The sequence below is a fragment of the Diadema setosum genome, chromosome 5 (assembly GCF_964275005.1).
Source record: "Diadema setosum chromosome 5, eeDiaSeto1, whole genome shotgun sequence".
NCBI lineage: Eukaryota > Metazoa > Echinodermata > Echinoidea > Diadematoida > Diadematidae > Diadema > Diadema setosum.
Window position 1 is genome coordinate 25,332,873 of NC_092689.1, and position 22,926 is coordinate 25,355,798.

General features: G+C 37.7%; 1 protein-coding gene across 1 annotated transcript; it reads left to right on the forward strand.

Moving 5' to 3' along the window:
• The first annotated feature begins 457 nt into the window (after positions 1-457).
• LOC140228646 (non-selective voltage-gated ion channel VDAC2-like) lies at positions 458-22,525 on the forward strand. The gene is made up of 9 exons (XM_072308895.1): positions 458-609; positions 10,774-10,868; positions 11,578-11,627; positions 13,681-13,765; positions 14,463-14,583; positions 16,132-16,242; positions 19,901-20,017; positions 20,551-20,759; positions 21,326-22,525. Exons 2-9 carry the CDS (start codon positions 10,802-10,804, stop codon positions 21,415-21,417), a joined length of 852 nt encoding a protein of 283 aa, XP_072164996.1. The 5' UTR covers positions 458-609; positions 10,774-10,801; the 3' UTR covers positions 21,418-22,525.
• Positions 22,526-22,926: the final 401 nt, after the last annotated feature.

The following is a 22,926-nucleotide window of genomic DNA, read 5'->3' on the forward strand; positions in this document are numbered from 1 at the left end:
GCGATAAAATAATAGCTGCCCTGCTGAATCTATGTTTTATGATTGCTGTTCGAAGGGCGAGTGCCTGTTGCGTAACTTCATGACGTACAGAAATGGGCGTGGTTAAAGGACGAGTCTCTCATATCCGTTACATGCACTCAGTACAGGTACTGAGGTCGGTCGCGTGTGTGTGTGCCCTCGCACTGGGCCCGAGAAACCCGTCCAAATACCTCGCAAGTTTGACCCGAGCAACTGTATCCGGTAACCTGCCGATTTTCTTTGCCCCTCACTACTCGGCACGTACTGCTGTGCAGCACACGCGGCATCTACACAAAGCAGGTAAGGTATTCACCGCTCGTTGTACGCACGCATTTTCATTCACTTTATGGCGATCGAACTTTACATTCGTAAACGTGTGATTGCATATGGTAATGCGTACTGCGTGTGCTCCAGTTTCACGCTATCAATAGGACCCTGGGCAGCAATACTGTACGCTAGCGCTGTACGTGAATTTACCGTCGTCGGCGGCCATTTAAACGCGTGCGCACTATTTTTACCGTAGGAATACACGTTACTGAGCTTACGCGCACGTTGAACAGCTTCGACATTACCGGCGTTTAGGCTCAAGTGGTAAGAAAGATCCGATTATTATTTTGTCGTATATGCCTCATTTCAAGCAGTGATTGAAATTGGATGTTTGTTCTATGTTTATCTAGGCTTTTATTTCGTTATGCTACCACTTAACACTACGTTTAGGTCTGGTGTATCGGGAATAATAACTTCTAATTTCGTTTGTCCTGGTGCGTAATCTGCATCAGCAGATGAACATGTGAGTGCTTGCTGGATGGATGGATGGAGCACTTCCGTTCATTGCGTGCATGTACATTTACACGTAGCCCCAGTTGTGCATGCAGTGTAGTTGAAAAGTAGTATGAAACTTACTGATCATTGACATTAGACAATGTACTAATAAAGTATGATGACCCGTAATTAATATAGAAGTATTATGAAAATTTTCACCTGGATTCTCTGAATTCAGTGTAGTTTGAGCACTGGTGTACTCTTAGTCTTGCACCACCTCATGAATGTGAATTTCAATTGATTTAAACTTGCTCACTCTCGGTGAGTCAGAACAAACAACCAAGGCAAGAATAAATATTTGGCTAATTTGCTTCTGTCAGATCCTACGTTACTAATGTTAGATATTCTAGATCTATTTGCTATTTTGACATTTTCTCACATGTTGTAATAACTCGATCGCAGCAGCTCTTGCTAGACACGAGCAGACATAGACCATTTGTAGACAGTTGGGTGTAACGGTTAGGCCCACGGACACGGTATGAATCAAGTCCACACTTCAGCGCAGCGCAACATTTGGTTGTCTTTCTTACTTTTAATAGTCTGAATGTTGTACCCCGTAACTAGCAATCACGGATGGTTTTTCTAGAGGTTCTGTGAGTTCATGTGGTATCTTCAAAAAGATAAATTTTAAACTTCTTTTTTCCCATTCCGTCGGCATGTAGAAAATCTACTTACCAAGGCTTGTGCTTTAGTATTGGTTGCTTTGGATTTGGGTGGTGGTTATTAAAGTGGTGTTGTGTGTGTTCGTGAATATGAGTGTGTGTTTGAATGAAATAAGAATTTTAAACTGTATAAGACAATTCCAAAAGTTGACTTTAAAAAATTGACTTTGATAAATAAATAGAGACAGGGGAAGAAAGAGACTTACTGAGAGGACAGAATAGAGAGACGAGGGGGAAAAGAAATGTGCCACATGTAAAAGAAAAAGGAAGGACAGGAAAAGGGGGAAAGAAAAAATTATTTAAGAAATACAGTACAAGGCAGACCTGGGAAAAAAGACGAAAAGTTATAAAAATAGATGATAGACTTAAAGGGTGTGTACAGTTCTGGTCCAGTCGAGGTGAGGATTTAGCTTTTAACGTTTTGCGAGATCCCTATTATTCAGAAACCACTCTATGAGATGTCAAAGAGCATGCAATTCTAAGGGGTCTCAAAAGTTTATTTGATGAAAATCAGCTTTGAAATGGCTGAGATATCCAAAAACAAGGTGAAACAAAGAGATCCTAATAAAAGGCGTGGCCTGTCACCTTATCACTTTTTTGTATATCTCAGCCATTTGAAAACCAATTTTTCATCAAATAAACATTGAATCCTTCAAATTACATGCTCTTTCATATTTCATAAGAGTTTTCTCATTATCTCACTTAGGAATGTTCAAAACATGAATCCCCACCTCATCCAGTACTTTACAGTCCCTTCAACATGTAAAAAAAGAAAAGAGAAGAGAAATAAATCAAAACTGAAAGGAAAAATAAGGAAAAAATTATACTGATTGAAAAGGAAATGAAAAGATGTGAAAGAAAGGTCGAGGGAGGGAAAGATAAACAAAGTGACAGGTAGAAAATCAATTTAATAAGGAATCGTGAAAAGTTGGATAGAAAAAAGAAAAGACTAATACAAAGGAAAGGGAAAAGATAGGAATACAGTGTACTTAAAAATGAAAGGAAAAGGAGAGAAAATAAAAAAAAGGGGGTTCACATATACACAGTATAAACGAGACATGAAACTCGTCACTTTAAAGACGAGTTAGGTGATACGCTTGGGGTCATCAGATATCGGTCACCAGTGATTGACAACGAAACAATGAAATATAGCGACTTTAAGTTATATTTCTGCAATAATATTTTAGCAAAGTCGATTTTTTTTTGGACCTTTATTATTCAGATCATATTGTTAGTAACAATGCAAACCACATGGAAAGTCCTGTACGTGTGTCTGCGTGTGCAAGTAGGCCCAAGTAGATTAACAGGTTTTCTTAGTACAGTGTATCTCTACAATGACGAACAAATATAAACACGAACAAATTGAAACACGTCAATACAGTGTTTTAAAGATCGTCTTGACTTTAATAGTGGTCTTTTAAAAATATGAACTCTAGCCCTTATTTCCATAACCAAAACTGCTATATCGAATCTTGTCATTAATATGATCAGTTTGGAGAGCTCTTAAAGCTACAAGCCTGTAAAATTTTCCAGCAATTAAGCAATGAATCATCCAATCCAAAACAAAGGAAAATATAGCGAGTGCGTGTCTTTACAGAATGGGATTTATACCCGGACGAAATATGGTGCTATATTGTACTAGTAACTACTTGCTGACTTATTTTAAGGGCTCTGCTGGTTGAGTATCCATGTTTAGCTAAATGAATTGTAATTTGGCGATAAACAAAAATTCCCACGAGCAACAGAAACACTCTAACCTCCGATATAAAATAAGGGAAATTGCGTGTTTGTGTTCGTGGGGATGTGTATACTTGAGGAAATAGTGAAACAAATGACATAGGAGTGAAGCTGAACTGCCTAAGAAAAAAAGGAAAAATAAAGAAAGCCCTTGCAGCTACAAGCCTGTGAAATTTTCCGGCAGTAAAAGCAGTGAAACGTCCAAAAACAAAACAGAGGCAAATAGAGAGAGTGTGTGTTTGTTTACATGACAATATGATTTGTACCTAGACGAAAGCGGCATTACCTCAACTAAAATAAAGAAAGAGACATAGCTTCTAACCACGTAACTAAATGGTAAGTCTTTTCGAACCAAGAGTGTGGAACGTAAGATGAATCATGACGATCACCCGTGACCGACACATCTTCAAAGGGAACAGTTAGAAGTGGAAGGAGTGTCAAGCATATTGTCTCAACAAAGCAATGAGACAATGACATTTAGGCATTCCATAATTTCGCTCTAAAATCAATGGTATTAATCATGTAGGCCTACCATTGCTTGCATAGTCCATAAACTTTGCTTTACAAACTTTCAGTGAAACGTGTCATAACATAACTATGTAACTCCATTAGCAGTGACTACTAGATAAACAAAGATATATCAAAATGAACGCTTAGCACATATAACTCAGGGGATTATAACCTGATACTCCGCTCTTCACTGCTCAGATGGCAACAACACTCATCACCTACGGCTGCGTATAGAGAAACAGCCATTACTTAAATAACAGTTTTGCCTTTTATTTGGCAGATCGACACACAACCCCCTTTAAACACACTGTAATTGGCACGGAGGGACATGAAAGAACTCTTCACTAATACTAAACAGCATATGCATTCCACTCATGTGGCGCAGGATACCTCTAAAGCAACATAAAGCCTGTCCACAACTCCGTTATTGGGTCAAACAATACTTTACAGTATGAAATATCACAGATATGAGCGAGACGGTATACACCTGGCTTAGAGTAAATCAATTCAGTTCTTTTTCCCACTCAAGTTGAAGTATTTATATAAATGCATAAATCCCCACCTTCAGTATAACAAAACAAACGTAGCGAAAAGGGAAGAGAAGACGAGACCTGGCAAAAATATACTGCACCACTGCAATTTATAACCTTTTGTGTGACAAGTGAAGCAAAATGTATTAGATGTTATAGCAGTTGTTTTTTTTTTAGCATAAACAGACAAATAGAGGACATGAGACACATTCGTGAAGTCCTATTCTTTATACAGTCCCACATAATTCAGATGAAATTGTTTCTGTCATGCAACCATGTGAACATTTCATGCGTGTGTCGGCGTGGGCAAGTAAGTCGATCAGACAGGATATGTAAGTGAATATTTACCAATAGGTCTTTATACTGTTAAAAAAACAGAAATCAAACCTGGCGATAAGGTCTTTTAAGGGTCACCTTCACATTTACATTTGTATTTTCAGGTCGAAATTTCCAGTCGAAGCGCTTTGGTTTCCAACACAAAACAAAGGGATATTGTGTGTGTGTGCGTATAGGTGCGGTTACATGCAAACGTGATTTCTGTATAGGTGAAGGTGTAGTACTCCATTGAAGAAAAAAAGTAAAAAAAAAATAAGTATTTTGTGTCGTGCTCTTGTGGGGTTCGAACCCGCAACCTCACGTCTCTGAGACGTCGCCTTTAACCACTCGGCCATACGTCTCGACGAGAAAATATGAGGAACGTAAAGTTATGTATGTGAAAGATGATTCAGTAATCGTCTGGTCCACATTCCATTCTCATTTTCAGTTTTAAACTGCAAAATTATCAACCTGATGAGATTTGCAAAAATAAAATGCATGATTTTCTGCAGCTTATTGTCTCAGCTACAACATACTATAGATTCCGAGGAAATAAAGCAAAATCAGCTGAGATAGAGGTGCTTAAACGTTGTCAAGGCAATGCATGGTTTTAAAAAAAAAATCACCTCCCATTGACATAACACGTAAATTTGTCCGATTTTGCGTCTTTACCTTTAATCACAATTTGAAGTGTGATGGTAAGTCTTCTCGACTAAGAGTGTGCAACGGAAGCTTCTACGTGAATGATGAATCATGACGATCACCCGTGACCGACAAATCTTCAAAGGGATCAGCTATTAGAAGTGGAAGCCCTCGTGCCAAGCATATTGTCTCACCAATTCCAAAGCAGTGATACTCTTACATTTAGGTATAACATAATTTCCCTCTGAAATCAATGGTATTATTCATGTACAATTGCTTGCCTTGTCCATAAACTTTGCTTTACAAACTTTCAGTGAAACGTGTCATAACATAATTCTGTAACTCCATTAGCAGTGATTGACTACATAAATAAAGATATATCACATTGAACGCTTAGCGCGTATAACTAAGGGGGATTTTAGCCTGATGCCCTGTTCTTCACTGCTCAGATACCAACAACACTCACCACCTACGGCTACGTATAGAGAAACAGCCATGGCGAAAATAAGGTTTTCCTTTTCTTTGGCAGATAGACGCACAACCCCTTTAAACACACTATAATTGACATGGAGGGACATGAAAAAGTTCATTACTACTACTGAGCAGTGATGCCTTCTACTCATGTGGCGCAAGATACCTCTATAGCAACATAAAACCTGTCTACAATTCCGTTATTGGGTCAAACAATAACAACCTGGAATTTCAAAGAGATGAGCGAGACGCCGTTATACACCTGGCCTAGAGTTAATTCATTCAGTTGCCATTCCTGCTCCAGTTGAGTTATGTAAATTATTTTCCGACCTGTCTTGTGCAGTGTAACAGGAGCAAACGTAGAGAAAAGGAAAGAGAAACGAAAGGTGGCAAGCGGGGCACTGTATACCAAGGGCAATTTACAACATTACGTATGATAAATGAAGCAAATACAACCTCCAGCCTCCGACAAAAAAAAAAAAATGAAACTTGAGTGACTGTGTCTCGTGGGGTAGTATACTTGATAAGATAATACGATAAATGACATCGGAATAAAGCAGAACTGCCAAAAGAAAAACAAAGAAAGAGAGAGAGAAAAAAAATAATAGCGTCCTGCGGGTCTCGAACATCCCGTCCTAAGGTAGTGCATAATGACAATGCAGCGGGCTAAGCGACTATAAAGCCACACGGCTGTCCCGAAGATTGGATGTGAAATTCATAACTTAATATCATTTACAAGATGAAAAAGTTCATTACTACTACTAATAAACAGTGATGCCTTCCACTCATGTGGCACAAGATACCTCTATAGAAACATAAAACCTGTCTACAACTCCGTTATTGGGTCAAACAATAACAACCTGGAATTTCAAAGAGATGAGCGAGGCGCCATACACCTGGACTAGAGTTAATCAATTCAGCTCCCATTCCTGCCAGTTATCTAAACGTACATGTTCCTACCTATCCTGTTACAATATAACAAGAACCAATGAAGAGAAAAGGAAAGAGCAAACGAAAGGTGGCAAGCGGGACACTGTAACAAGGGGCAATTTACAACATTAAGTGTGACAAAATTAATGAAGCAAACCCAATCTCCAAACTCCGATACAAAACAATTAAGGGAAATAGAGCGGCCGTGTTCACGGCTTACGTATACTTGATAAAATAATACGATAAATGACATCGAGTATAGCTGAGCAGCCGAAAAAAAAGAAAGAAAAAAAGGTAAAAGTCCTGCGGGAGTCGAACTTCTCGCCTTCCTGTATGGCGTTATGAACACCCAGCGCGCTAAGCGATTACGCCACGCGGCTGTCCCGAAGATCGTTTGCGAAACTTAAATTTTTAATTATACAATCGTGACTGTTGACGGAGATGGCGCTATTCAACTTCCCACAAGTGGCCGCGTGGATTCGACCAATATACAGTTGCAAACAACAATCGCCAATCGTTCCGTACAGATTGCATTCTCATTTTCAGTTTTTAACTACATAATTGTCGACCTCATGAGGAGATTTTAAAATATAAAATGCATGATGACTGCAGTTTATTGTCTGAGCTACAACATACTTAAGTTTCAGAGGAAATGGAGTAAAATCAGCTGAGATAAAGGTGCTTAAACGTTGTCAAGTCAATGCATGGTCTAAAAAAAAATCACCTCCCATAGACAATACACGTAAACTTGTCCGATTTTGCGTCTTTACCTTTAATCACAATTTAAGGTATGATGATGTCATTAAATTTCAAAACCATGACATGGACTTGAAAGGCAAATGTTCAAAGTAAAACATATCTGAATTTGGGATAATATTGAGCTTAAACAAGAGAGATACGAGCAAATGAATGTCAGAAACAGTACCTCAAAAAAATTAATTCCACTTTTTTGATTTCAGATAATGATATGATGACGTCATAATGTATTTCGGGAAATGTTGATGCTTGAAATGTTATTTCCAATTCATATGCTTTTGTAATATGCAATAAAAACATAGGGTCACCCCGCGTTTTAAAGAGCTATGGCGAAATAAACAAAGACATGTTTTTCGCTATATTTCCACATAGACGCGCACACGAAATTTCAACTTTGACCCCAGCGCATTCCTTTGTTATAAGTCAAAATTGATCGGAAATCATTGGATATTGTTCCTTAATGTATCACGAATCCAAATCTGTCAAAACAATTGCATTCTCGTGTTGCTTACGCGCACTGCGCGCGAAAATGCGCGGACGGACGCCTACGCGCGAAACGCTTAAAATTGTCTGAAACTTCGAGATTTCCCATTGGAAAGTTGTTTTGAGCCTTTTAAAAGTTTGACGCGCGCGTACGCGCGCGTAATGATGTCCTAGGTAATTAGCATTAAAATGTAAGATAGAGCGTGACCTGAACTTAATGTCCACCGAAAATGATACAGAAATGACTTTTAGTTATGAAGTTATGATCGATCATGTAACATGGTCCGAAAATCACAAAATGGCGCCTAGATGACGTCATAGATATGTTACTGTCATGAAAACCTTATTGTGGCTAGATTTTGTCATGAGACATGTTCCCTGAAAATGTCATGTTATTCCGTAATGTCATTCTTGAGATATTGATGACACAAAATTGTCCAGAAAGAAAGAAGAATAAAAAGAAATAAAGAGAGATTTTGACAATCACAATAGGTGATACGCTGATAGCGTATCACCTAACTAACAACCCTCAAACTCTGTGTAGACAACCACTATCGCCAGACTTGGCCGAGGGAAGGGGGGGGGGTTGGAGTTTAATTTTTCAAAGACACCATAGGAGAATCTCCATGATCGCTACATTCAGATCAACAACTGACTTTTATTGTATGCACTGATCTTATTCGTACTATACCGACTGCTTGTGTGCTCAGGTGCAGTTCAAGTGAGCGAGTTATTCCAACACTTGAAAAAGTGTCAAAACGTAACTTGTACCAGACACTCGGGTGGGATTATTCTAGGTTATTCAATATTTAGGGTGAGTTCATGCATGTTTAAAAATCATTTGATGAGGTGGTGCAAAAATGCACCAGTGCCATAGTTTGACTCAGAGATACAATAAAATCTATTTAAAATGTCCTGAAATGCCACAGGAGGGACTGATCTGGCAATAGATACAGACTGATATTTCAGTCTAGCTGCGATGATACAAACTTCTTGATATCTATTTAAAAGGAAAAGAGTAGTATACTCACCCTCATGAATTTATATCATACGGTGCTTGTGCAATAAGAAATACTTTATTAGTTTGTGTATTTGTATTGTAAAGTATTCTTTGTTTTGTGTTTTCTGTAATAATTGATATGAGTAATTGGATTTGGGGAATTGACGTTAAGTTCAGTTAAAAATGAATGCAAACACAGTTATTTGAGTATCAAAGTGTTAATGGTTAATGAGGTTTTTTTTTTTTAACAGATGATATGCAAAATATATTTATCGAATTTTTATATTGCATTGAATCAATCATAAGGAAATGTGGTGTATTTGCTATTGTTAAAATGTTTATATAATGTCTGTTGTTTGATGTAATTCATACGTTTTTCATGTGATGCATTATAATTTAGCCTTCGGGCTACTACTTTGCATGTTTGTTTCAATAAACCATTATCAATCAAAAACAAAACTTCAAGAAGTTCTGAAAGTTTTGCCAGTGTCATTGCAAACTTCCCAAAACTTCTCGCTAAACTTTGTGAGAAGTTTCTCATTCAAACTACGGTAGGAACATTTCCTGATCCCTGCAGATCTTCTGGAAATATGAATAGCCTGAATGCTTGCTTCTAAAACTTTGTGACCAGCTACCAGTCTTATTCCTCTTGTGTGTGATGCATCTGAAGCACACACTCCTTGGGATGTACAGTTTGGTTTGGTGACTGAGTGAACTCCCGATGTATTTATTTGGCTGAGTGCATCAGTGCCCTAATAACTGGATCTATGTCATACTCTGCCAGTGAAGCCAGAATTGTTGATGCCTGATGATCTGTGACAATGTCTAGCTAATCTGGATGACCTGTTGGCTATCCAGGGCTTACGGAGCAGCATGCAATCATGACCTTGGAATGTCTTTGTTATTGTACATCATATGTAGAGAATGGTATTCTAACACAAAGCTTCTCTATTATGTCAATACAGTCTTTACTTTTGCTGGAGTTATTGTCCCAAATATATTTGAAAAAAAAAAATGCCATTATATATTGCCAATGTAGGATTATAGTGCCATCGTGGCATTGTTGAAATTATATCAATATCATTTCCATTCCAAGATGTTTGCTCTTTTAGTTCAATGCAGATACATTTTGCATGTAAAGAAATACAGTAGTTCAACAAGAAACAGTAGGCTCAATGATGCAATACAACCAAAGTTGATGCAATAATGAGTTCTGCCAGCTAGTAAGTAGCTATATCATGTAGGATTGCAGTGGCATTGTTGAAAAGATGACTGAAACATGTCAGAATACCTTTGACTCAGTAACCTAAAATAAAATGTCATTGTGATGCGTCATTACTGTGCATGCTCCCCAGACCACAGGATTGCCAACATATCTAGGTAGCTGTATATATTTTGTTGATGAAATTTTGAATTAATTTCATTTCCATTCCAAAGCTATTTGCCCTTTTGGTTCAACACAGACCTATACAAATGTACATTTTACACAAAACAATACACAGTGTAGTTCAACAAGAAGCTTTCTCAGCGATGCAATACAGCCAAACTTGATGCAATGATGAGGTCTACCAGCCAATAAGCAGCCATACCATTCCAATATTCTCAATTTAATCAATTCATTGTGTATGATGCTCTCTCTCTCTTTTTTTGTAATGGTCAGAAATTTAGCTTGATGATTGGACTTTTACAGTTTACTTCCATACAACTTACTCTATGTTTGGTGAAATCTGTAAAAGATGCATATGTACAAGTGGAACGATTGCCTGTGATACAATCGACAACATTAGTGGCAAAATACAGATTGTAGTCAATTAGTCAAATGCTGGCATAAACTCATGTCAAAGGGAAATCTGCAGGTATTATTCTATGGCTTTGTTGTTGCATGATTCTCTTGCAGCTCCAGCACCCAACACTTAACATTCAAAATGGCAGTCCCACCCTCATACTCTGACCTTGGAAAGGCAGCCAGGGACATCTTTGGGAAGGGATTTGGTAAGTGGATTTTTGTGTATAGTGTAGATGAAGATTGCAATTCCGAGTTCCATATGCCTGAACTTGAAAACAATGATAAGTGGATGATCAAGATGCTACCTGTTGGCCCTAAGTAATGGAAAGGTTGACTTCTGTAGAAGTGGAAACTTCCTCACCATAAAATTTACACGCTGGGCCAGTTGAGTGAAGATTTTGGTACAGCTTGGCAGTAAAAATTATTTCTTGATATCTCCCCAGATTTTTGTGGGTCACTTTAGTAGTGGTTAATAGTGAAGCATGTCATTTGCACAATTTCCATTTGATAAGGTAAATATCCACACTGAACAGTCTTTTGAAGCGGTTCAGTTTATTATAAGGTACATTATGTGTAATGTATATTTAGTAGTTGTGTGATAACAAAACATCTGAGTTGAAATGCCTTGATCACTGTGTCATGCAAGGTAATACCGAAGTGGAATTTTGTTAGTGGAGTTTTGTGCCAGTTTGTATTTTGATGTTTAATTATAGTTTTTTCCAATTAAAGAATGTGCCCTGATGTATACAAGGTTATAAACAATGAACCATTGGCCATGAATACTGATGCTAGATAAAAGGCTGTCAACATAGACTATACAAACATTTTAAATTGTGTGTGTGTTCATGTTTTTGTTTTTGTGGTTTTGTCTTTTATTAATTTGCTTCATATGCTGCCATGTCCTTTGTATTTCAGGCTTTGGGTTTGTGAAGCTGGATGCAAAGACAACGACAAGTAACAATGTTGTAAGTAGAAATTTGCAGATTTTCTCCCATTTTTAATGTTTTAATCATTTATAAGTAAAGTAAATTTTGCCCATTATCTCGAAGCCATATCATTCTGTGGGTGTGTGCTGTTTCAAGTGAGTTACAGATCTGACTCATTGAGAGGAAAGAGAAACAGAGAGGGAGGAAGTTGTAATCTTGCGTTTGTAAATAATTAGGCTTTCACCCGTCTTTCAGAGAGGGATCAGTTATGGAGCTCCAGTTTCTAAATACTTGACTTACAGGATAGATCACACAGAAATAAAACCGGTGTATGATATACTATATGTGATATGTACAGTTTTGTTCTGCATTTTGTTGCACATTGTTAATCCATTCATACTGTATAGATGTAGTTACGTTAAAAAAAGAAAGAGTTGGTGATACATCATTACATTTAGTTGTACCAATATTATTGGCTGAAATGGTATTTTCTTGTGTGGGAAAATGCAGTTTGTTAATCCATTGACTAGAAAAGCACTTGGAGAGCGTAGACCTCCGCCAAGCCAGCAACTCATTTCCACCCATATACATGTAGGCATGCAATTTCCAAATTTAGTTCTAAGCCTTTTGTTTACTTGCCTGAGCAGAGCACACACTTTAGTGTGCGCGTATGTAAACCTCCAGTATGCACAGCTTGAACTCCCAAGTTCATTGACCTTATATGGGAAAAGATCAAAACTCAATAAAAATTCCGTGATCACTACCAAAATTTAACCAACACCAATGATCACTTAACCTCCTCCTTCCTTTGCGAAGATAATACAGCTTGATAAAGTTAGGACATCTGTCGTCATAAAACCAAAATACAAGGTATTTTAAGCGTGTGGTAGAAATGTGGGGACAATGATTAATAGTGGACAATTTTCAGATAATGAACTCAATCATCTTGTGTGAAGATATTGTGCATGTGTGTGTGTCAGTGTAGTGGCCACTTGCAATGTGATTATGTACAAAGATACCCATACTGTTAATGTTCTCATGCTTCAAAAGAACGTCATACCTATTTAGATTAGGTCAATGTATTACAGTGTACTCCCGTTATAACGAACACGAGGACTTTGTTATAATGGGAGTCCACTGTATGTTTGTACTATATACAGTGTATGTACATTTGTAGTTACAATTGTATGTCACAAATAAATTCTCTTTGACATTGTGAAATTTTGGGGGCTAATTTCTGTGCAGGATCCTTGTATAAATATTTGTGAAACACTGATGTAGACTTTTAGTTAGTAAGAAATCAAAGACTATGAGCATGCATTCCTGTTTTTATATGCAAAAGGATAGTGTCATTTGACAGTGTGTAATGAAGAGGTGATAATTACAGTGCAGTGCATGGTGCTTTCCAAGTTAGTTGAGACCTGACCCTATGCTGACCATTGTGTACTCTTGCCCTGCTATGAGTCAAGCATTTTCTGTTATGTAGTAACCAGATGTGATCAGATAATATCCAAATGCAAGAGCAAGAGTACATATTGTAAGGATCCTGCTAGAAATAATTAGTGGTCTTCAGCAGTAATTTAAGGCATTGCCCATAATGATGCCTTTTGATCTCTAAAGGTAAGGGAGGAGGAGGGGTTCAAGCTGCATTCCCTGTAAAATGCATGGGAGGTCATGTAGTGGTGGATGCATTAGTCAGGGCTTGACATTAGCAATGGCCCAGGGGCCAGGCACCACTAGAAATTGATTTCAGGTCACAAAATTTCCAAAAAGGCCATCTTTTGGTGGCCTGATCAGGCAGTAAACATTCAAGGTGAATTTTTCTATTTTCTTCTGTTTAAGGCCACCAAAACTTCGGATTCAAATACATGTAGGCCTGACCTGGCTACCAAAGTAAGAAAGGAAAAAAAAGTTAGTGTCAAGTTAGTACCTTCATTAGTTGATGCTTATTACAATTTATTTGTGATGATACTAATTTTTTTGATGAGAGTATATATCCTGTTTAATGTGAATGATAGTCCTAGGAACCAAGATGCTACAATAGAGTGAAAAAAGAAATTTGCATATTCTTTGTTCTGTGATCTTATTATAGGGGTTCACTGTGTCATCGGCATCAAATAATGACACTGGCAAAGTCGATGCCAGTCTGGAAACCAAGTATTCATGGAAGGAGTATGGTAAGTGCTTGCCCAGATTGCATGTGATAATATCATCATTGTGTGTTGTGTAAAAGATTAGTTTAGTTCATGCCCAATACTGTTGCTAGTAGTCACATTTAGAATAGGGACTCTGGCTTGACTAAAAGAATTCTCAAATTAACAAGAGTCAAACTGATAATACAATTATTGGTTCTTGTGATGCACATTTTCTGCTGTCAGCATTTAGAAACCTATACTAAAACAGGCCACGAAGCATGGTAAGTCTGTCAAGTTTTTTGTAGATTTTATGTATCCTTACAAACATATCTCTCATTAGCTGAACTAGACACGTTACTTTTAGTCTATGCAGAGGGCACTGTGAAATGCAAAAGCATGATAAGACAGAAACTTGAAAGTCTCCCTGATTCTGTGGAACATTCTTGAAAACTTCAGTATCTCTTTATGTCCTGACAAAGGAATGTCAAAGTCTTCCTCATGTGGGAATTTTCATTTGCTGAAGATGCATATTCTGTTCTACAAGACTGCCAACATTCTTACAGTTGAGAGCAGGAAAGTTCCACATAGCAATCTGGGAGATACTCGTGCGTTATGTGTAACGCACGAGTATCTCCCAGATTGCTATGTGGAACTTTCCTGCTCTCAACTGTAAGAATGTTGGCAGTCTTGTAGAACAGAAATATTCTTGAGGTATACCTCTATTTTCAATGCCTATCAGGTCTCTCCTTCAAGGAGAAGTGGAACACAGAAAACACTCTGTCAACAGAAGTCACTATCGAGGACCAGATTGCGCAAGGCATGAAAGTCACACTCGACACAAGTTTCTCTCCTCAAACAGGGTATGTATTGTGGTAGTAAGATGTCACAAGAAGAAACGTCAGATGTTGTCACATGGAAGATAATACATGTACCTGTAGGTTTAAAACCAGTCAAAATAGTAATAGTTTGCACTCTCTGTAGGGCTTTTACCTCAATGCATTTTGTTTGAAGTAAACCATAATAAAATTCTTTAAGGCCACTTCCTCTCAACAACTTGCTGGTACTTCTTTACGTGTAATTTTGTTGAAATTGGGCTCAAGAGAACAAATACGAAATATGCCTGGTACTGTGAGTAAGAATACATTCTTCTTGTGTCTAGATCATTGTATATGTTTATGCAAATCGTGTTGTGTCCAGATATATAAAACGTAAAGGCCGAATTCACGAAGGTGGTACAAATGAAACCATGGTTTAAACCATGGACAAAAACCATGGAATGCCAAGTGTCGCATGGGATATTTCGCTATGAAATCGGTCATTTCGTCGATGAAATGATTATTTTGTAAAGAAATGACAACATTTTGTAACTAAATGAACATTTCGTCGACGAAATGATAATTTCGTTAACGAAACAGTCATTTTGTCGACGAAATGACCAATTTCGTAACGAAATATTCTGTTTGACACTTGGCGCTCCATGGTTTTTGTCCATGGTTTAAACCATGGTTTCATTTGTACCACCTTCGTGAATTCGGGCCTATGTGTCTAGTTGCCCAGGCAAGTCGTATAATTATGTAACCTCATACAGCTGCATGCTATTGGCCTGTTCTGTATGTCATGCTACATATAATAACTTCAGCCCATGTCTCAGCATGCATTCCAACATTGCCACCTATTGACAATGTTACTCATAAGTATTGGTTCATGACTGGAGACAGTGAGTCTGCAGTAAACACCAGAGATGTTGACAACCACACCTATTTCTGTTCCTTTCTTATTTTGGAGTCACTAGTTATGTTCTTTTAACCCATGATACAACAGTTGTCATCACTGGAAAGAGTTTCAACGGCTGTTAGTAAACTCTGTGATACATATGTCACTACCCGACTGTGTTAATTTGATGTTCATGAACATTCTACAGTGACATTAGATTACAAAACTTGGAAATTTTTTGTTATTTAACTTAATTTCTAGGAAGCTTTTAGTGTACATATTTTTTCTTTTTCAAACCTTTATTAATGTGAGCAACTTGGGAAGACACAGTCATATGATGTCAATTTCTTTAACAATTGCTCTCATAGGAAATCTTTCCTCTTGTAAAATCTGTTGTATCAATTGGAAAGAAGTGAAAATCTGGTACAGATACAATGGCAGATATCTCCGATATTAACTACAGTCAACTCAGCTCCTGTATATTGGGTATGGATAGGTGACCAGTACCTCGTCAGTTTGGATTTTGCATAATAGTGAGGGGAAAAAAGCAGCAATAATACTAAAGTAAAACAATGAAGTAAAAAAAAAAAAAAATAGGACAAGGCAGTTTCTAGAGAACATTGAGCCGTGGAAGTTGATCAGGGAGTCTGTTATCCCATGTTATATGTGATGTTCCTTCCTTTCTGCATCTATAGCAAGAAGAGTGGGCAGATCAAGACAGGCTACAAGAGGGACTACGTGAATGTCACGACAGATGTTGACTTTGACTTCGCTGGACCAACTGTGCATAGTACTGGTGTCATTGGGTTGGTATTATTGAGTTGTTTTGTTTGACATCTTTTTTACGTGGTAAGACCCACCCCCCTCCCCCATTTGTTGTTTTCTTTTGTGATTTTGTTTTTTGCTTACTTTTTGTTATATTCACCTTTTTTTTTTTTTGGGGGGGGGGGGGGGGAGGGGGGTCTGTCATACTGACTCTGAGTCATCAGCTATTGTTTGAATGTTGTACCACATCACCATACCATGGCTCAGCTTGTAGTTACCAGAGCAAAGTTTTAGTAACAGTTTCAAAAGCTCTTCACATTCTTTACATTATCATTCTCTGTCTTGGGGAGTGATATAGAATGCTCAAAAGAGGAAATCAGTCTTTGTTTTACTTTGAAAGGGGCAGTGGTGTTAATGTTTGACTAGATCTGTCTAACACAGGAGTTACTTGATACTGGTTTTAACCCTAACTAGGCCGGGCTATTTAGGTAGATGATAGAGCCGGGGTGGGCCTCCAAAGACCCCCCCAATCTCGGCCATGGACTGCGAACGAAAATCGCACACACATTTCATGTGACGTAATCTAAAAAACCATAGAGTTTTTTTTTTTTTTTTTTTTTTTTTAATCATTTATTCTACATTATGCTAATTTATGCATAATATATGATTGAAATCTAGACTATTTGCTATAAATCACTGAATATAGCTCCAAACAAGCACATTTTTTGTGTAAATATTCTTTCTTGTGTCCTTAGCTAAAGTAAGTGAAAAAACTTGTATTTTATTGTTTTTTGAAAATTTTTTACGCGCTTCCCTGTTTTTTGACTTTTTTCTTTTTTTTTTGTCTGCGACTTTGTTTCAAGCATGAAAATATGTTATAAATTGATTGTAATCAATAAAACCAAAAAATAATCTTGCTTTTAAGAAGTTTGACTGTAAGCACAGTTTGCATTGAAAGTGTACAAGAATTCATGTTTTTGAGCATTTTTTGGTCTGACTTGCATGTACATATTCATGTGTAACTTCGGAGCTGTGTGCCTGGGCGTCACAAATTTGGTGTCAATGATAGATTCAAATACTTTGCATATTAAAGGGTGTGTACAGTACTGGTCGAGGTAAGGATTTAGCTTTTAACGTTTTGCGAGATATTCAGAAACCACTCTATGAGATGTCAAATAGCATGCAGTTCTAAGGGGTATCAAAAGTTTATTTGATGAAAATCGGTTTTGAAATGTCCGAGATATCCAAAAACAAGGTGAAACAAAGAGATCCTAATAAAGTTGTGGCATGTCGCCTTTTATTATTAGCACTTTTTTGGATATCTCGGCCATTTGAAAACCAATTTTCATCAAATAAACGTTGAATCCTTCTTAAAATTACATGCTCTTTCATATTTCATAAGAGGTTTTTCATTATCTCACTTAGGAATGTTCAAAACATGAATCCCCACCTCAACCAGTACAGTGAAACCCCGTTATAACGAGGTCCGTGGGACCGGCGATATTACCTCGTTATAACCGGTACCTCGTTATAACCGTACGCATCAAAAACAAAGAAGAACATAAGCACGACATCGGAATATACCCATCAATGAAAAAAACTTAAGAACATCCTTTGCGTTGTTATTACACAATTATGGATCATTATTATTGAGACATTAAAGGGAAATTTTTGTGAATTAGACGAAAAAGTAGGGGATGAAATGAGATAATTCTTTATTGTAATTTTTGTTTGTTAATTTTTCCTAACACCAGCGCAAATAGAGTAAAATACAGGCGTTGTTTACCATAACTTGCGAGGTATTTTTACGCTGTCGGTTCCCAGCGGGAATGCGATGATTTCATGAATCATTTTGGCTGTAATCTTTTACAATATATGATCGTTGCGCTTGAAGGGATTAAAAATGCGTTCTTTATTTTTCTTCCGAAAATCTCTTCGCGTTTTGTACATCTGTTCTTGAAAAATATGCGACAGGATTGAATGTGGAAGGTTACGTTGTGATCCTTTTTACGCAAATCTGTACCTCATAGACCATTCTGAAAGAAAGAAAAACCTTCATTGTGAAATGCAGTGTTAAAATTGTGATAATGAACAAACCCAGATCTATTCAAACTAATAAATACGTTTGTTTCTTTTTCTGATTTAGGTTAACATGCGTTATTCAACTATTTTTTACGCTACTGTCACCTGGCGAGATCGCGATAATTTCAGAGTAACATACATGCGTTGAGAGGTATTTTACGCTGTTTGAGCCCAGCGGGAATTCGATAATTTTATGAATCATTTCGGTTGTAATTTTATACATTGTATGATCGTTGCGTCCGACGGGATTAAAAATGCGTTCTTTATTTTCTTTCGAAAATCTCTTTGCGTTTTGTACATCCTTGAACTGTTAAATGCGTTTGTTTCTTTTTCCGAACACCGATTAAGTAGGTTAACATGCGTTTTTCAACTATTTTTACGCTACATGTCACCCGGCGAGATCGCGAGGATTTCATTACTTATTTTGGCTTTAATCTTACACACTCATATTTAAATTATCATTTGTTAAATGATAATGAACAAATCCAGATCTATTCAAATTAATAAATGCGCTTGTTTCTTTTTCTGAACACCGATTAAGGTTAACATGCGTTATTCAACTATTTTTACGCTACTGTCACCCGACGAGATCGCGATGATTTCATTAATTATTTCGGCTTTAATCATACACACTCATATTTAAATTATCATTTGTTAAATGATAATGAACAAATCCAGATCTATTTAAATTAATAAATGCGTTTGTTTCTTTTTCTGAACACCGATTAAGGAGGTTAACATGCGTTATTCAACTATTTTTACGCTACTGTCACCCAACGGGATCGCGATGATTTCATTAATTGTTTCGGCTTTAATCATCCACACTCATATTTGCTAAGCAGCAAAAGAACTGGAAGTCGGAACTAAAAATGGAAAGGATATAATAATGAGTTGCACTCGCATTCCAATTGTCCATTTTTGGCCACAAGTGTCGCTACATAAAAAGTTTTTGAATGCGTTATCTTTTTTTTTTTTTCTCGTTGCTGTGTGGTCTGCCCTAATATCACGCACGCCTATCTCGCGGAAAAGAAAATCGAATGATTATGTTTAATGATTTAGTAGGAACATCGGAAGGCATTCCTGTGTCTTATCGCGTGATTTAGAAGAAAACATGGAAGGAATGGTTCTCTGCAAAACGGAAAAAGACGTGGATAGCGTGAATTTGGTTTTCAGTGTTTCGATTGTCGCGTGTTTGAAAGCGGCAATTTAGTCAAGAAATGGAACCTCGTTATATCCGATCAAATTGCTTATGTTTTTCTTTATCATGATGCACCGAAATTGTCCTCGTTATAACCGAACTCGTTATAACCGATTCGTTCTGCCATAGGTTTACACGCAAAGGAAAACGGGACCGACGCGATCACCTCGTTATAAGCGGTTCCTCGTTATAACCGAACTCGTTATAACGGGGTTTCACTGTACTGTACAGTCCCTTTAAGTTTGATGGTAACTGTAAACTGCAATGGCATAATTTATGTCTGTATATTGTTTTATATCGTTATGTTAATAAACTTGCTGATATTCATATTGATTTGAGGACTAGGTTTGGATTTGTGACCTGATACATTTTTTCTTGCAGGGGTGCAGTGGTAACAATTGTTATGTTTGCAATTACAGGTACGAAGGATGGCTCGCTGGTTTCCAGGTCTCTTTTGACACAGCCGAGTCAAAGCTAAAGAAGAGCAACTTTGCACTGGGATACAAGACTGGTGACTTCCAACTTCACACTGCTGTGTACGTAAATCAAACTCTCCCACCACTCCACCCACCCCCACCTTAAAGAGAGAGGAATGTGAATATTAACAAAAACAGGAAATGTACTCCCTCTCAGTCTTGGCACATGAAGTGTATTTAGGAAGATTGTATTTTGGTAGTAAAAAGATGATGAAGTGATGATATTACAGTTTATTTCATCCACAAGTGACTCCATACCAAATTTCTTCATGGATATTTTGTGAGGTAATCAAGATCTTAGCCCATGACATTCTCATTTCTCTTCCACTTGAGATATGAATCTGTTTCACATGTCTCATCTCCCATGACAACTAATTCCAGTTGTTTATTTGAAAATTATGTCTGCAAGATTGAACTTGGTTGTCATTTTGGTTGTCTGTGGCATAGGCAGACAAATTGTGTCAGTGTGATATTTCTTTTCATTTCACTGACAGTATATTACTTTCCATAGATAAACACTATGGTACAAGCTTTAGATCGAAGAACACCATTGAGTTTGTCTCACATTGTGTGGATGCCCTTTACTCCTGTAGGAATGATGGGGCAGACTTCAGTGGTTCCATCTACCAGAAGGTCAATGACGGCCTTGAGACTGCCATCAATGTCGGCTGGAATTCCACTACCAACACCACCCGCTTTGCCCTAGGGGCAAAGTATGTCCTTGATGCTGATGCATACATCAATGCCAAGGTCAGCAACACCAGCCAGGTCGGGCTCGGATACACACAGACCCTCAGGCCAGGTGAGTCATGGCCCAATCCGGACGATTCTATCGTGAAGGCTGCATCTACACAGTCACCATTAGTAATGATTGATGTTCCTTATGGTCATAGCATTAGTGTAGCACCAGTACCAGGAAGTAGTGTTAGTGTCAGTAATGAGATGATCATACAGAGGAAAGGCAGTAATATCTTCATGTAACGAGCTCTTTTTGATGCAGACTTGATTCTGAAATAGCATTACTCCAAAGCTTTCCATTTGGTTTGTACTTCTTTCTTCTTCTTTTTTTTCTCAAAGAAATGTAGAGTTTGGGCATAGGGTATGTGTGTAATATCTCATAGGCAAAAAGTCTCATGTAAGTCGCTGTTCTGCATAAAGTGTGCAGTCTCTGGCTAGAAGAATCATGATTTATGGGGAGAGTTTGTGATGATAGGTTCATGAGCATAAGAGTGGTGCATTTCATGAGCCACTTTTCATGTGGCTCAGAAAGGAGAGGAAGAAAATGAATTGCAACACTATGTGCTGCCTGTTCACTCTGCATCTGAGCAGACTTTTTTTAACCAGTCATTGTGTACTTATGTTTGGCAGGAGTGAAGCTCACCCTGTCATCCCTGATCGATGGGAAGAGCCTGAACCAAGGCGGACACAAACTTGGCTTGGGACTGGACCTGGAGGCTTAATGCTGGATCGCTACTCCACCGTTACCAGCACTCTACCTACCAGAAGAGAGTATTTGTATCTACGAAGATGTTTAGGGAAATCTTAACCAAATTTCCTCCTCAATGGAACAAGCAGGAATGGTTGATATTTTACTTGGACAACTAGGAAGGGAAAGGTTTGGATGCAATCTACAGACGTATGTGTGTGTGTGTTTTTCTTGCTCCTTGAAAGATGTAATTTCATCAAGTAAAGCAGTACATGTGTATTTGAATTCATTCTTTCCCCTTTTACCGGCCATCTAATTAGGTACCAGAACCCACAGCAAATGTCAGCTGTTCTAATAGTTTCAACATAATGCAATACCTCATGCTACAGTAGGGGTGAAGGGTAGATAATATAATGCTTCTTGCTATGGCAGTGTCGTCTAAATGTGTCTGGACTTTTTCGTCCAGAAAGTGCTGTCAGCTCTGAAAAGTCATTATATTTGTTCCAAATAAAGAATTGTGATTTGCTTGTCTCCTAAATGTGCTTTTGTATATTTAGGATTAATCCTAATACAGAGCAATTTAATCCATATGTTGACTAGCTCAGCTGTCGGGATGTAATCTATATCTTGGTGAAGTATTTACCCTAAAAAGAAAGTATATATATTGTTAACAAAGTTGTAGAACGTTAGCATCATTTTGTGTGAATGGTGTTGGTAGCTCATGTAGTAATTGGCTTCGAGAATAACTTTTTTATGTATCATAGAGTGATTCTTTTGTGATATTCAGGTCTGTTGGTGTGATGTACTTCTTCAATATGAACCATTCACTTTCAGGAGTTTGCTCTGGCATAAACTACGAAAAAACACAGAAGAAAGATTTCAGGCAGTAAGCATGAACCTATCCAGGACTTATTGGCATGACTAGCTACAGTTGCTATGACTGATCATGCCACATGGTTGTATATTGGCTAATCTAACCTGCTTCTGTTGGGGTGGCTACAACAGTCCATTGATTTCCTGGAACATATTTGTGTGTATGCGACACTATTTACATGAGAAAAATGTACAAGTAATATAGCAAAATAACTGACTGACTTACTGACTATTCATGGAATAAAGTCTATGATTAATTCAGTCACAAATTTTCTCTCTTGCTGTTAATTCAGTCACAAATTTTCTCTCTTGCTGTGAGTGTTTTTGTGCTGGAGAGTAGCATGTGTTTGACACAGTCAATTTCATTATGTAGCAAAACAGAATATGTGTATAGGCTTCAGTGTTGCTGCCTTTGTAGGCAAATGCTCATAGCTACCCTTATGTTTCACGTCTACGGCATTTGTCACATAATTTATATCTGCTTGTGACTGAATACCAGTAGATTTGATAATGAGAGATGGAAGCACTCCCTGAATGTCCTCTAAATGATAATTAAAATGCCAGCCAGCTGTCCTGGACAAAAAAAAAAAAAAAATCAGAAAGCTGTAAAGCTCCATGCTGTGCTATGGGCATGAAAATAATATTGTCACATTTAGACCACTGAAGACAT

What these genes read in the sequence shown, in the direction of transcription:
- LOC140228646 (XM_072308895.1), top strand. Translation starts at nt 10,802, where the DNA reads ATGGCAGTCCCACCCTCATACTCTGACCTTGGAAAGGCAGCCAGGGAC. An exon ending in CATAGTACTGGTGTCATTGG is followed by an intron (nt 16,243 to 19,900) that starts GTTGGTATTATT and finishes TTGCAATTACAG; the next exon opens with GTACGAAGGATGGCTCGCTG. An exon ending in CACACAGACCCTCAGGCCAG is followed by an intron (nt 20,760 to 21,325) that starts GTGAGTCATGGC and finishes TATGTTTGGCAG; the next exon opens with GAGTGAAGCTCACCCTGTCA.